The 16,640-nt window shown below is 40.5% G+C and overlaps 1 protein-coding gene and 1 pseudogene across 1 annotated transcript in view; one reads left to right on the forward strand and one right to left on the reverse strand.

The window, feature by feature from the left end:
- Positions 1-12,187, reverse strand: part of ATP2C1 (ATPase secretory pathway Ca2+ transporting 1) — a 144,813-nt gene extending 132,626 nt beyond the window's left edge. Inside the window, exon 1 of the mRNA XM_012766894.2 lies at positions 11,858-12,187. Coding sequence (XP_012622348.1) covers positions 11,858-11,965 — 108 coding nt within the window. The 5' untranslated portion in view covers positions 11,966-12,187. The remainder of the gene's footprint in view (positions 1-11,857) is intronic.
- A 2,817-nt stretch (positions 12,188-15,004) lies between these two features.
- On the forward strand, positions 15,005-15,487 carry LOC105872692 (histone deacetylase complex subunit SAP18 pseudogene; annotated as a pseudogene).
- The last annotated feature ends 1,153 nt before the right edge of the window (positions 15,488-16,640 follow it).

Consider the following 16,640-nt stretch of genomic DNA (forward strand, 5'->3'; position numbering starts at 1 on the left):
CAAAGCTTATGCTCCAGGGCCCCTCACTGGCAGAAGCCCCTTTCAAAGCTCTGTGAGAGAGTGTAGCAATGTTTTCATGGTCTTATGTTTTGGTAAAATTTGCAAAAGATATATATTTTTTTAATTTTTTGAGACAGAGTTTCACTCTGTTGCCCTGAGTAGAGTGCCGTGGCATCAGCCTAGCTCACAGCAACCTAAAACTCCTGGGCTCAAGCAATCCTTCTGCCTCAGCCTCCCAAGTAGCTGAGACTACAGGCATGCTTCACCATGCCCAGCTAATTTTTTCTATATATTTTTAGTTGTCCAGCTAATTTCCTTCTATTTTTAGTAGAGACAGGGTCTCGCTCTTGCTCAGGCTGGTCTCGAACTCCTGAGCTCAAATGATCCACTTGCCTCAGCCTCCCAGAGTGCTAGGATTATAGGCATGAGCCACTGCACCCAGCCTGCAAAAGATATTTTAAATGCAATTGATTTTAGAACACTCTTTTTGCTGATTTTCCCTCCTTCACCATTCTCCTTCTATCAGGTAGCACTAAAGTGGCCATAGGTACATTTTTGATCTGGCTCAAAGGAAATTGAGATGGAGATACATTTAGATTTTATTTAGATTTAGTGGGTTATATAAATGTGGTTTGTAGTCATGTCTGCATATGGTTAATTTATTGCTAACTGTCCTGGTAGAGAAATGATATCCAAGAATATCCCCACAACCTATACTAAATCACTGGGCCTGAAATCTTGATATAAATGGGTACCATGGTGCCCAGCACCAAAAGTTTGTGGGTAGTGAGAAGTAAAAATAAAATCCTAAGCACCCCAACCAACTGAACAGACCCTCTCTTGGCCAAGGGTACCTCAGAGAAATCTTAAAACTGAGTTCCATGGAAGGATGGGAGGTTGGACACACCTTGTTATACCCCCTCCCTCATTAACCATTAACCCATTAACCACCATCAGGCTCTCTTTCCTAAGTGTTAAACAGAACCAGCCTTTTGAAAAGACTTGGTCCACCACTGATTTCAATCAACTGCCTAATGCTGCTCCTCCCTTTTGTGGTTTTGCCACTACAACTGACCAGCATTCTGTTCTGATAAGAGGCCACCAACCATGAAGTGGCTCTGGCCAGTCTTTGAAGAATATGCAGGGAAGGTTTTTATGTCTGCTTCATGTTTTGACATCAGAGAGCCAAACACTCCACTCTCAGATCGTGCTAATGCCACCATTTTCTGAACATGGATCCCAAGAAGGAACATGAAGCTCAATTGCACATGCGCATGCTTCTCCTTTCATAAATATTAATGACTCCTCTTATAGCTTGTTAAATATGTATATTTTGCCACTCCACTCAGCATGCTCTTGGCTTCTGCCTGAGGCTGTTGCTTCCCAGACTGTCAGAATGGCCACCCTTCAGGCTGCAACCCTTTATGAAAAATAAAGCTCTCTTTTGCAATTTATGGACCCCGTCATTCTTCAGTTGACAGTAGTAAAGGAGAGACAGAGCCAGAAGCTAGTCTATGGAACTTTTCTAGACTCCAATAAAAAGCAAATATAAATGAACTCTGTTAAGGGAATATCTGAATTATCTATTATCTCTGTAGAGAATATTTAACAATCATTGTCATGTGAAGAGGTGATTAAAGACCCCAAAGCCCCAAGTATGCAGGAACAAAACATTTTGGAGTGCATCAATCGGTAAAAACACTTATTTTTCAGATCTTGTGATGTTTGTGGTATTTGTCACTCAAATTTGTAATTTGTTGTGATGTCTTATGCCATTCTAAATATTTACCTTGTATCTAATTTAATATGTACAATTTTGTGAGGTTCAATTTGACTGGGCTAAGAGATGGCCAGGTAGCTGGTAAAAACATTATTTTGGGGTGTGCCTGTGAGGGTGTTTTGGGAAGAGATTGGCATTTGAATCAGTAAACTGAGTAAAGAAGATTCACCCTCACCAAGGTGGGTGGGCATTATCCAATCCACTGAAGACCCAAATAGAACAAAAAAGGCAAAGGAGGGTGTATTTGTTTTCTTTGAACTGGGACATCCACATTCTCTTGCCCTCAGACATCAGTGCTCCTGGTTCTTGGGCCTTCTAACTGGGACTGAATTACATCACTGGCTTCTCTGATTCTCCAGCTTGCAGATAGCAGGTCATGGGGTTTCTCAGCCTCTATAGTTGTCTTTTATCATTATTATTTTTTAATATATTTTTCCCTTTTTTTTCGATTTTTTTAGTCTGATGTATTTTGTTATGCAGCTTCTATAATTGCATGAGCCAATTGCCATAACAAATATCTTCTGCTCTTGCTCAAGTGCTTGTTTACTCTCTCAATCAATCTCAATCTCAATCTCAATCTGTGTGTGTGTGTGTGTGTGTAATGTTATATTTCCGTTTCCCTAGAGAACCCTGACTAATCCGGCTTTTATATTCATTTTCTTAAAGAAGGTCCCCCCAATTGAATAAACTTTAAACCTCTAAAACCCTGGATCTCTACCTATATTCCTTGTTCCAAAAAGGATTTAAAGTGTCTTCCTAACACAATACTTATGATGGTTTCATTTTTAACTTTTTTATCCTCAATAAAGGAAAGAAACTCTAATGTCTAAAAAAGAAGGAAGAAGAGAAAGAAAGGACTGAGAGGAAGAAGGAGACAGGGGAAGAGGAGAGAAAGGCATCCTACCTGTGGAAGGTATTTTTGTAAGAGGGAATGAATTAGGCTCTGGAGTCAAACAGATAAACCTGGAGCTAAGATTTTGCTGCCATCGTTTATGAGCTATGTATGAAGTTATTTCACCTCTTGAAACATCAGTTCTCTCGTCCATAAAATGGGGATAATATCATTGAATTTGCAAGGTTATTATGAGGATTAAATGAAAACACGTGTAAAGTACCTTGTCAAATGCCTGCTATATATAAAGCATTTAATAAAAATTTAAAATTTTTAATTTTTATATGTATAATCCAAGCTGTATTTCCTGGAATGGCCTTACTAATGTGCTGTCTTTAGGATGAGCACGAAAGAAATAATTCCAACATTTTTCCTGCTCTCTTCACAGCAAATTATGAACAGTACAACATATGTGGGAAGTTCATTTCTTTTTCTGTCAAGACATGGAACTGTCTGTACAAGGTGCAAAAATATGTCATCTTCCATTCTGAACAAAAGTTAGCAAATAAAGTGTCATAGATGAACTAAGTGGGATAGGATAGCAAATTTAGGAACCTGTATAAAAAGCTACACTGTTGTTCACACACAAAAAAAGGGTTTTGCACTTGACTTAGTGTACTTATTTCAAAGACAAAGCACCAGTTTTGGTATCCATCCATTTAATGACCCCCATATTACAAAGGCATCTGAGTACAGTAGGTTAGGAAAATTTTAAAGCAAACGACAAGGTTAGACAGCTCAGAAGTCAACCCAGGGTCTAGGTGTTTCCCAGGCAAGTCTCTCACTTCACAGCTGTGATGATACGGACAAGAAGGATAGAACACCTTCAGAAAGGACCATAAAAACAGCAAGTTGGCAGCATTAACTGCAGGATAAAAGATGTGACAGTACAAGAGGCTTGATTGAAGGGGAAAAACAGGGGTTAAAATATCACAAAATAACCTGAAATTTCTCTGTGCCCCATCCAACAGTGACAGCTAAATATACTTAGTTATTTATCTTTATACTGTAGGGAGTTATAAAACCTGTAAACTATGGATCAGAAGTGGTTTAGCAGTTGATCAAGCTCAAAGAAGCTAGTCACTGGTATATAGCTTTTCAACGGAGGTTTTAGCTGGATGTGGCTATATTTCCTTTCCTTGCTAGAAGATTACATGCTACCTGAATCCCCAGAGACATTTGATCCTGTCTTCTTTGGTCTTAGACTCCAAAGCAACATGTTAAGACTATGGGGTATTCACCCCTAACCAAATAAAACAGGTGAATTCTAACTAATCCATCTTTGCCCCCTCTTTGTTTCTAATATTTCTGAACTATCTATCCATCTCTATGGCCCACTGCACTAGAAACTCAGGGCTGGAAGAGGCCTGATAAAGTCATTCAGTCTTCTCTCTTAATGATGCAAAAACCATTGCTACAACATCTCCCAAGGAGGGGTCACATACCCCAGCACTCTGCAAAAGGTAGTCCATTCTTTTACCTCTCCTTTTAAAAAGTCTATCTTTATCATCATTATATCACAATCCCTTCCTGCAATTCTACCCGTTAGTCATGGTTATTTCCTCTGGAACCTCCCAAATGCATTTCTATCTTTCTTCATGAATTAGCCCTGTGATTCTTAAGTCCAATGCCTTACCCACTTGGTCGTTCTGGTACCATAGCTCTATGATTCTTATGAAACACACACGCAAATACAAACAAATACACATATATATAAGCATTCACATCTTTTTTTTTTTTTTTTTTTTTTAAGACAGAGTCTTACTCTGTTGCCCGTGGTGTCAGCCTAGCTCACAGCAACCTCAAACTCCTGGGCTCAAGTGATCCTCCTGCCTTAGCCTCCCGAGTAGCTGGGACTACAGGCATGTGCACCACCATGCCCGGCTAATTTTTTCTATATATTTTAGTTGGCCAATTAATTTATTTCTATTTTTAGTAGAGACGGGGGTCTCACTCTTGCTCAGGCTGGTTTTGAACTCCTGACCTTGAGCAATCCTCCCACCTTGACCTCCCAGAGTGCTAGGATTACAGGTGTGAGCCACCACACCAGGCCAAAACATTCGCATCTTAAGTCTCTTTCTCACAGAGCCTAATATTCAAGATTCTTTCAAGCACTTCTGTCTCAAGATAGAATTCACTGGACCCCTCCTCCCCTCCATTCACTCATTCCACAAACTTATATTCAGTACCTTCCATTTGTCAGGTACTTTGCTAGTCACCTGGGACACATCGGGATTCAAATAGCCCCACAAGCAGATGGAAAATTGCTACTGGGTTACCTACAGCAAAGGAGAGTCGTGAAGTACCTTCTGAGTATATAATAGGAGAGGGGACCACTGTGGGAATGCCAGAAAAGTCTGCCCTAAGACAATTAATATTGAATTAAGATCTGAAAAAAATACAAAAAAAAAAAAAAAAAAAAGGGGGGGAGTAGATATTAACTAAGGGAGGATAGTGAAGGGATAATTGGAACAAAGGCCCTGGCCAGGAAGTAGCAGGTAAACAGGGATATGTAGAAGATGGCTACTGTAGGTGGGGTTCAGAGAACAAGGGAGGCAGGGTGGACATGCAGAGGGAGAGAGAATCAGAATTAGACCACACAGAGCCCTCCCTGTTGGGGAGCTTTGTCTTTATTCAATAAGCAAGTGGAAGCCAGTGAGTGATCTGAAGTGCGGGGATGGGGTGTGTTTAGAAGACCTCTCTGGCTGTAGCATGGAAACAGGGAGAACAACAAGGAAGCTATAATATTATAGCACTTCAGGCAAGAAGTACTTGATGGTCTTTTGGGCTAGGGTAGTGAGAGAGGGAGCTAGACTGACTGACTGAAGGGATATTGGGGGATAGTATTGAAAGATCCTGGTGATAGATTAAATATTGACTAGGGGAACAGAAAGTGCCAAAGATGACTCTTAAGCCTTTGCCTGAATATCAGGATGAGTGGTGGTGGTGTCATTTTCTTAGATGGTAAAGATAAGTTTGGAAGAGAGGAAGACCATGAAGGTGAGTGCTGATGATTAAAGAGCTATAAATCTTCATGCAAGGTATCCATTATAACTCAGCCATCTTATGCCTTATGGGGAAAATCATAGGTAGCTTTTTTTGGTGAATACATAGTTGTTGTATTTCTTTTTTATTTCTCCCTTCAGATAGAGGAAATTGTTGTAATTACCATAACAAAATAGTTCAACTTTTAAAGTCACATTTAATAGTCAGAAATATTAAGATTCAGCTTCATATTATCGCAGTAATTTAACTGTCAATGTTACCTACATAAACATGGGAATTACACAAATTCCTCCACAGGAGTGGTGTAGAATCTCTGCCCTCTATCATAAATGGTACAAGGATAGTCTTTTCTCCTGCTCCTGAAGGCTTAAAACTTTTCTCTACCCAAGCACAAGGACATGGGGCAAACATTTTTTGGTTTCCCCTCAGAAATCATTTGAACTATCAATAGCATTTTATGAGTTTTTTCAAAAAGCCTTTTAAAAATGAATAACGTCGGTATACTCTCCAGATATAACCAACTCACTTGCTTTATGGAGCTAAAAACTCTTAACATTTCTTAAACCAAGCTGTAGGGAAATTTCTCCCATTTTTACCTAGAAAGGCAGAGCCTGTATCAGCAACCCTGAACCCCTATGTCATGTTCCAAGTCCCAATATAGTTTTTAGGTAGGGGGGGAGGGATATCCTTAATTTTTATAGTATTATTCAGAACAGGTATAAGAGCCAAATGAAGTAAGTTGTAAGGTTCAAATTAAATTCAAATGTTTACTTAACAGCCCCACTTTGAGGTTAGCATTCATTATGAAACAAAGCAGGAAACAAAATCCAGTGATCCTGTTCCAGTTAGAAAACGTTTTCTTAAGCCATTGAAGAGAAACTTTAGAACAGCCTCCAAAACAAAATTTGATTCTAATTTGTAATTAAAATGTAGCTACAGTACTTGCCCTCTGACCCCAAAGACCACACTCCTAATTTTAAGTAGATTCACTGTTAAAAAGGCAAGATTTGTCAGGTCAGCTCTTAGATGGTATTTCTTATTCAGAAAGAAGTCTTTCTATTCAAAGGAGCAAGACACTATTGGCACAGACTGTCCCAAATTCTTGTCTGTTAAATTAGCCAGCCTCCATTTTCTGATCTCTGGTCTGCTTTCCTCTTGCTGACACAAAGAAGGAGAGATTCAGGTTGGTAAGGCTGCTGAAGGGCAGTGGAAATTGAGGGACAAGGCTTAGGGGAGCAGGCTCTTCTCTGCTTTAGTCTCCCTTCAAAGGGGCTTATTTGTTTTTGACAAGTTGACCCTCAGGCTTCACCTACCCTGTGGATCCAGCCTGTAGAGTTCTTTTTTCTTTGCTTGCTAGTCACATGGTCCTTTTCTACATCTGTTCTGAGACTCACAATACATACCAGAAAGAGCACTGAATTGGGAGGCAAGCAAGCCAAATTCTAATCCCAGCCCTGACACAAACGAACCACATGAGCTTGGGCAAAAATGCCTTAACCTCCGACACTAGTTCTATGCTCGTAAAATAAATTCCTCTACGTGATTGCCCCTAGATCTCACCAGCTTCCACTTATTAGAAATAATCACCCTATTTTCACCATCTCTTACCTTCACCTGCATAGCAGCATCTCAACCCCCTGAAACCCTCCAGCCTGACATCTCTAATGATTCATTCAATTATATAAATTTACCACCTATGCTCCAGATTTATGCTTAGCACTGGGGCTGAAATAGCAAACAAAAATATTATGTTCCCTGTATTGGAATAAAATCAGATTTTCATCTAAAGAAGAAAATTCTGACTTCTAGGACTATGAATTGCAGGATATTGAGAGCGAATGTGGGGACACAAATTGGAGTGCTATTGCAGTAGTTCAAACAAGAGAGGATGACGTAGCAGGGTGTGTAGGGTGAAGATGGAAAATTCAATAACTATTTTAGAACTGACCAGCCTTACAAAAGGATTGGGAAAGGGAGGTGAGGGGGAGAAAGGGAGATACCAAGGAGATTGCCAGGTTTCTGGTTTGAGCTTTTTTGTTGATTGATGGAAAAACCTGGGGAGTAGCAGATTTGGGGATGGAGCTTGTGTGTTCTCTTTGGACACATTCAGTCTGAAACATTCCCAAGGCATCCAAATGGAGCTGTCAAGTAGGCAATTGGATATACAAGGCTAAAGTGCACTGGAGATAAACATTTGGAAGTTGTCAGCAAATGGAAACCATGGGAATAGAGGAGCTCACCGAGGGAGAGAGAATAGACTGTCCCATATGACCTCACAAATTGTCTTCTCATTGTTTGGTGTTGGCACCCATGAATAATGTCTACACAAATGTTGCTGGCCCCTAAAAGCAGTACTCCTGGGAGGTTCATGGCACACTTGGTTCTTGCAGGCCTCACTAGGCTAAAGCCAGGCTACAGTCTGCCCCAAAGTGAAGCAAATTCTCCCTTCCCCACTCAGTGTCCCATGTGGTCACCTGAGCCACAGAGCAGGTAGGTGGGTCTCCAACATTGCCTGCAAGTCTCTATCATTCCCCACAAACTGGGCACCAACATCTGAGCCAGACTCTGACTGTTGCCCTCGGACCAAAACAAAATAACTGCAGCCATACACCCTTATGTATGTGTTCATCAGGCCTAAGAAAACTCATCTGAGACCCCATTTAGGCTCAGACTGCCCCTCTGTCACACCATTGGAATAATTCTGATAGGAAAGTTAACACATTTCCCCAGCCGTCAACTCTTCATCTAATTAATGGTCTTGATCTTATACCTATTTAGGGACTGGGCTTTGTGAAATGCTTGCTATAAGAAAGTCTAGGAAAGCAAAGCATGAAATATTTAAATAACCTGTCAACCTGTTGATTGCCATACCACAGGAATAACAACACCACCACCAACACAAGCTACTAAACAACCAACCCTCATGTCAAATCTTCTTGCCTGTATGACCCAAAGTGCAAGAGGAAGAGCACTGAGGAGAAGCTTTAAAAAAGAAAGCATCTGTGGACAAGGCGAATATATTATAACAATGACCATGGCTTGGACCAGAGAACAAGGATGAGGGGACATTCCAGACCTAGTCAAAAGACTAGTAAAGGCAAGGAAAGGTGTGAGCCACATGCAATCCAGTGGTGTGGGCCACTCTTATACCAGCCTTTGCTAGACTCCAAAGTGAGCCTGATGGGACAAAGAACAAGATAACATCCAGTATCATGTGTGCATGGATGACATATGTTGACACATAAGCAAATGATTTCCTACATAGAATGTAGTAAGGAGCTTTAATTGAAGCAAACAGAACATCTTGGAAAAGGAAGCACTGTGTGCTTCACTCTTCCCAGCAACACTGGGGAAAGCTTTTTCATTGAGTCTGTTTAACCTGAGTCTCGAAGGATGTGTAAATCTCTAGGTGGGCAAGTTTTAAGTATAGAAGGGAATTCTAGGATAGAGGAGGGACTAGATTTGAATGCACAGAGGTGGAGAAGCAGATGGTGTTCTGGGATAATATTCCTTGCATATGTGGAACACAACACTGGCACGTCCCAGTGCTAGGTGGAGTGGGAGAAGATTTCGGGTGGCATGTAGATACTATATTCAGTAACGACAGATCACTTGGGATTGAAAAAGTTGTCTACCTTTTAATTCCCTTCCAACCTCACCCAGGAGAGCTTCTCAGTTGGTTACTAGGATGCTGTAACACCTCTTTTAAAAACTGATCTTCTTTCTTAACAAATGAGCAAGTTTCAGGCTCAGAGGTTTTAGAGGTAACAGTATCTAGCTAGAATTTAATACTATTTTGCTTTTATTAGATTTATTCTACTATTTATGGCAAATGACAATGGTTTTCTATTTACAGTAGTCATACGAATTTTTCTTGATAAACAAACTGAAGTTTAATAATGTGATTTTGGTATAAATATAGAAAAATTTTAAAGAGTTAATCATACAGATGGTAAACACTTATGGTATGAATTATGACAGTGGTATGTGAATACCTGAAGTTTGGGAAATGCTCTCTACAAGAAAGGTCAGCATATGCTTTTAAGATCTTTATTGAAAAAGAAAAAAAAAAAAGAAAGGTCAGCAGTGTGATAGGTTGCTATCACTAGATTATTCATAGATCAAGCATGGTAAAATGAATAAAGTTTAAAGCCATGAGATAGGAGTTCATGTCTGTCTTCAGCACTTTCCAGCTAAGTGGCCTTGAGCAAGATCTCTTAAAGGCTCTATGTCCCAATCTCTTCACCTTTATAATGAGGATCAGTTTTACAGGGATGTAAGGATCAGAGGCAACCAATATTCAGGTTATAAAATTGTAGACATTATTAACCTCCTTTATAACTTTCCAACAAGCTTTCCAAGGTTAGTCATGATTGACTCTGACCCAATTTCTCTAATTCTGTGAGATACTAGGTCTGCAGAGCTGTAATTGGCTTTTAAAAGGAATCAAATATTGTATTTTTCTTTATTTCTCAATTAACATGTATAGTAAGTTAAGAATTCAGCATGCTGCTCACTCCCAGCTGTTCCCAGGTTGTTCCAGATGGTTGTAAACTAAGGAGAAGACCACCCACCCCCTCCAAGTCAGAGGTGTCCACGTTAAATTCTAATGTTCTTCTGAATGCATTTTGTAACAATTTTTAAATAAACTAAAACAAAACAAAAAACCACAGAACTATACAAGCAATATAAGCCACATCTCTGAAAACTTACGATATGGAGAAAAGGGACAAAAATTATTTAATCCATATTCCAAAGTTTCACCCCCATCCTTTCAGCCACTTTTCCTCCCCTCATGATGAATGAGGCCTGAAGAAGCCTGAGGACATTGCAAGAGTGGCAAACAAAACTCAGAGCACTAGCACTTGGTTTTCTGGCTTTCCCCTTCAAAAGCAAGAGCATGCCAAAACTCGGAAACCAAGAGATTTTTTTCTTTTAATTGTGACACCTTGCCTAAGTAAGAGATAAACTGAACCTGCCTGGCTCCCTTAGTAAACAGAGCCTTTGAATTTTCAGCTCTTGTAAAACCATTAAAGTGGTACATAGAAACAGTTTCCTCTCAAACAGTAGTAATGATTTTCATTTTCCAATTTATGCCTTGACTTCTAGGAAATCTGTCATTAGAGGATTTTCTATCTGCTGACCCTAGCTTCCATTTCCTGGAAGTGTTTTATTAAGTGGGTCATGCCATAACACAAAGGAGAACATATACAGGACACTGGTAATATTTCCTGCACAGTTTTGCAGTTCTAGTTGCAAGCACAATGTGCAGGCAATGTATGACTCTTTCAGTCTTGGGTGTGGCCACACATTTGTCCCTTACATTTGTATACCACTGCCACGCTTCTTCCTACATGAACCACCAGATTTAAATGGATTAGACATTGCTATTTCTTTTAACAATTTGGTATAATTCATAAAGGCAATTTTTAGAAATGCATTTTTCATAGATTGCAAGGGATGGAATTATATAAATTTAAAGCAGTAAAATTAGTACATGATTTTAAATAAGAAGTGATCAGACATTTGAACAGTTTTGTAACTGCTTATACTCCCACATGCTAGATGCTCCTACTAGATAGAAATCATAGCTTTTGATTGGCTAAAAAAACTGAAAACTGCAGTGCTCTATCTCTTACCCTTCACACACAGAAAATGACCAATTACTTCTGAATGATCGCTATAGCTCATTAATGATCTGTTTAAGTCTATTATACTTCCAGTCTATAAAATGCTTTTTGTTTTGCAAATCCTGGTGATGTTAACATAATCATAAATACATAAATATATACAAGAAGACAAGTGTACTTCTAGGGCCTGCATACTTTCTTTGTCAAGATAGTACTAGTTTCAAAATTTCTCTCTGAGGCATTGAAAAACGATCCAGGAATCCAAAATTTAACTCTCATAAGAGTATTTTAATCTAGCTTCTCAGAAGAAAGAAAAGCACATGGTTTCATTACAGAACTTCAGCTTAATCTCAGAATCTAAATGTTCAAGCTCAAATAAATCCTCACAAGCCTGCTTGCTCTTCTGATTGCCAAGTCTGAACAGCTGCAAGCAGGGGCTGACCTGTGCCTATAAACATGTAAACCAGCAGAGACTAAATCACTAAGCAGCATAAAAGCAGCACCCAGAAACAAGCACCCATTAATTTTAAAGATAACATAAAATGATACCTGTTCTTCAGCTCTTTGGTTTCTCAGTGTAGGTAAATATTTCCTAATTGCATGGAGAGGATATTTTTTGAAATAAGAGAATCTAGATGGAGGCAACAGATTATCCATAGTGAGGAAAGCAAGAGGGTCCTTGTCTGCACCTCCTTGTCAGCAACCATATGATTCTAGAAACTTTGTAATTCCTCAAATGTCCAAAGATTTGTTTGTAGCTCACTCACTTCCCTGCAAACACAGTAGATGTTTTTCTCCTTGCTGCTTTCTCTTTAGAGTTCCTGGTGAAACCAGAGAGCCAAGTATGAACACCGTCTAGAAGCATCCAGAAATGCAATGCCCAAAGGGCAACAGGAGCCAGGAAGAATTTAGAGGCTGGTCCACAGAATGCAAATTGCCTAGTGGTAGTGATGTGACTGTCCTATTTCTAGAAACAGCGTTCTGTTGCAAGCTGTGTTAATATTAGCTAGCTGGTGACTTTCCATACCCACAGACTCTCATGAGGTTTAATTTTAATTTTTTTCTGACAGTTTTTCCAGTTCTTAAAGAGGGCATGAGATGTGGTTTTTCCAGTTTCCTTCTAGATTTCCTATCATCATGAGCACACACAGACAACCCTCAGCTGTGTCTCAGCTTTAAAGTGTTGATTCATTCAGTCTTGAGAAACACTGTTTTAGGGAAATCTAAAAAAAAAAAAAATTAACAAATTACCTCACTCTTCATTGTTACCAAGGGGTTCATAGTCAGTACTGAATACATTTTGTTTGCACTGTGATGTATTATGCAATATGCCCAGTAACCAGACACTTTATATGAATTGAGAAATAGCTGCAAAAAAGATTCTGTTCTGAGTTAAAAGGTTCTCTCCTTGAATCCTTATCTCAAATACAGGCTGAATTGGGAAACCTTAACTCTCCCCAGGCTTTATTCTGAGTGTAAGGGAGAGAAGATGTTATACATTTACTTTTTAACTATTATAAAAAGAATTCACCAATGCAGACTCAGAGGGGTAGGGGGTGAAAGAAGGATGGATGAGGGGAGGTGGCGGGGTGGGTACAATGTGCATGGCTTCAGTAATGTATGCAGTAAAGGCCCTGACTTTACCACAATGCAATATATCAGTGTAACAAAATTGCACTCGTACCCCATGAATATATACAAGTAAAAAATAAATGTGAAAAAAAGAATTCATGGTGAAAGAAAGAAAGAAAGAAAGAAAGAAAGAAAGAAAGAAAGAAAGAAAGAAAGAAAGCAAGCATGCCAAGAGGACTTAGAGAACACGAAATCGTAAAATTTGAAAGTTCAATATTTTCTTAATACTCTATAGAGATCACAGGATTTCTAAACTAAGTTCCCAAATAGACTTTGCTATTTCATTATCTCTTTTAAACTTTGCAGTAGCTCCTTCATTTGATGGCAACATTTGGTCCCCTCTGTGAGGGGCTGTCATGTAGAGACGAGGCTGGACACCAACCAAAAATCCTGTGGTCCAGAGTTTTCTTTACAGTGGAAAAAGAGAGCTGGTCTTTCCCACTTCAGAGAGAGCGCTGCGAGTTGGGGTGCAGGAGGGGGCAGGAATCCATGTTGCAGCTCAGCTGTCTCCCTGAACAGCTTCCCTGACACTCCTGGATGGGTCACCTACCTTCAGGGAACACACCTGATGGCCTAGAGCAGGCTGTGCTGCAAGCAGCCCAGGCCATCTGTCAGACTGGCATCGGGCCCACTGGCAAGGTGATCTTCCAGACGCACCAGGGCTAGCCTGGCAATTCCAAGAAGTCATTTACATAGTGCTGCTAGGGCTGGCTCCTAGGGGGAAGCCCTGCCCTCCTGATTCCTCTACAGGTGCACAGCTTCATGCACACAGAGGCTCTGCGCAGCCTCGCCTGTGTGCCAGAGACAGCTGACTCTAATGAGGGCAACAAAGCAGCATTGTGCTGTGAACCACCTGAATGCTAAGGGCACAGGGGTGCATGCTCCCTGCCAAGCCATGGCCCAGAAAAACAAGAAGCGTGGAAGCCCAAACATCCTGGGCCAGCTTGAGGCCCTAGAAAGAGAGGTGGCCCTAGGGATAGTGGGGGTAGGCAAAAGTGCCATTCATATATACCCTTGAGACTCACAAGCTGCCTTTTTGTTTCTATATTTAAAAACATCTAAACCTTCAGAGATGCCTCTTTATCGTGGGCAGAAGCCAGAAGCCTGCCAAACACCCACAGCACAGCTGGTGATCAAAGCTTTTTCCCAACGGACAAGCACAGAGCATCTGACTTCATTTCAGATGGTTGTTTCATGATCCCTTTTCCCTGGGTTGTGAAAAATGTTGAAAAGAGGCCGGGCGCAGTGGCTCACGCCTGTAATTCGAGCACTCTGGGAGGCCGAGGCTGGAGGATCACTCAAGGTCAGGAGTTCGAAACCAGCCTGAGCAAGAGCAAGACCCCCGTCTCTACTAAAAATAGAAGAGACCCCTATTTTTAGTAGAGACCCCATCTCTACTAAAAATAGAAAGAAATTAATTGACCAACTAAAAATATATAGAAAAAATTAGCTGGGCATGGTGGCGCATGCCTATAGTCCCAGCTACTTGGGAGGCTGAGGCAGGAGGATCGCCTGAGCCCAGGAGTTTGAGGTTGCTGTGAGCTAGGCTGAGGCCATGGCACTCACTCTAGCCTGGGCAACAGAGTGAGACTCTGTCTCAAAAAAAAAAAAAGTGTTGAAAAGAGTTGGGAAAGGAAATGTCCCCAGCCCCATTACCCCAGCTACCTAAAACAAAATCTCTGTTCTATTAGGTTAAGCATAAAAAAGAAACAAATGCAACTAAAATTCCTTTAGGAATTTAATTGATAACAAATATAAATCACATCTCCTATTTATTGGGCCTTTGCCCAGGTGCTGTGTTAAATTCTTTACATGTTTTATCTCATGGAATCCTACAGCAACCTGTGGGGAAAGTAAGACTCAGAGAAAGTAAAAAAAAATTGCCAAGTTTACAAAGCTACAAAGGCAGAGGAGAAAGGATTCCAACTAGATAGGCCTGACTCTGGAGTCAGTAGTGCACAGCCTCTTATTCCACACCCAGAAATGAATTCCTGGTGACCTCTCTATTTATTAACCTGAAGAAAGAAAGACATGAAGTTGCCTTGTTAAAGAGAAATACGTCTCGCGGGCCATGGGAGGAAGATGGCGGTAGAATCGCGTGTCACCCAGGAGGAAATTAAGAAGGAGCCGGAGAAGCCGATGGACCGCGAGAATACCTGCCCGTGGCTGCTGCTCCGGGTCTCCACCACCCATAACGGCCGCCACCACCCAATGGACGAGTTCTCCCGCGGGAACGTACCATCCAGCGAGCTGCAGATCTACACTTGGATGGATGCAACCTTGAAAGAACTGACTAGTTTAGTAAAAGGAGTCTACCCAGAAGCTAGAAAGTAGTGCACACACTTCAATTTTGCAATTGTTTTTACAGATCTTAAAAGACCTGGCTATCGAGTCAAGGAGATTGGGAGCACCATGTCTGGCCGAAAGGGGACTGATGATTCCATGACCCTGCAGTCGCAGAAGTTCCAAATAGGAGATTATTTGGACACAGCGATTACCCCTCCAAATCGAGCACCACCTCCTTCGGGGCGCATGAGACGCTATTAAATTCTATTTACTATTTCTTGAATTTAGTTTTTGGTCAGTTGTAAAATAAACTTACATGTTCTTTTTCAAAAAAATAAAATAAAATAAAATAAAAAAATAAAGAGAAATACAAATGTATAGATTACGATTAGTAGATTAGAGACCCAGTATATATCTTCATGAAACATCATGTAACTTCCTATCCCAAATTCTTTACAAATAAGGTTCCTATCATTACCTAGCTCTTAAAGATTCCTTTATGAAATGACAATGACGCTGGTGATGTTAAAAGAGGTTGTATTTGTAGATATAGGTATTCTGCTTCCCACATTTTGAAAACAACTGCAATTTCGGTTTCTGGGAGTCAGTCTGCTTGTGTTTACAGTGTGGAGGTCTCTGCCATTGCAGCCGGGAGGAGTGCCATGTTTGATTGCCATCATGACTCAGGTGCCTTGGTGAAAGCCAGTTGACCAGAGTGCTGGTGGCTACAATGCATATCTGCAAGGATGGAAAGCGCTCAATGTATCTGCCTCAGGTGATGAGAGGTATATTCTGTCTCCTTCAAACTAGCAGCATAAAGGGTGGAAGTAATTACCTATTATTTTGTACAACTCACTCCCACTGCTTGTCCTCTACTCAGCAGAAAAATAAGCAACAGAAACCGTGAACCCAGGGAAGTCGTAGATCAAGGCTGCAATCCCACTGTGAGAAGATATTCATGTGTTCTCTATGCTTTCTAAGAATTATCTACTTTTATACAAATGGCTTAAGATATGAGGAATCCCAGTTTCTTCTCTTGAAAAGCATCACAAAGAGGCAAAACCAATGCCTGGAAAAATAGTGGCAAGTAGGGGAGGAGAGAGATATTTCCTAGTTTACTCCTTGTCAAATGTTGAAGAAGACAAGATGAAAATGTGAATTGTGAGGTTATCTCACACTGTACACTACACACGGTAGGTGTTCAGTTAATGCACACCAATACATATTTATTAAAGGAGAATGTCAAAGAGAAAAGAAGGGAACCCAAGCGTTAAATTCCAGTTGAGAAACAGGAAAGAAAAACTGAGAAAAACGCACCTCCAGGATACTTTTGGATTGATGAGATTTCCAAATTACATCAGGACGAAAAGTAAAACCCCACTAATCTCTTTCTCTCTCCAGTCAGCGCTGAGAG

Source organism: Microcebus murinus, chromosome 1, assembly GCF_040939455.1.
Source record: "Microcebus murinus isolate Inina chromosome 1, M.murinus_Inina_mat1.0, whole genome shotgun sequence".
Classification (NCBI taxonomy): domain Eukaryota; kingdom Metazoa; phylum Chordata; class Mammalia; order Primates; family Cheirogaleidae; genus Microcebus; species Microcebus murinus.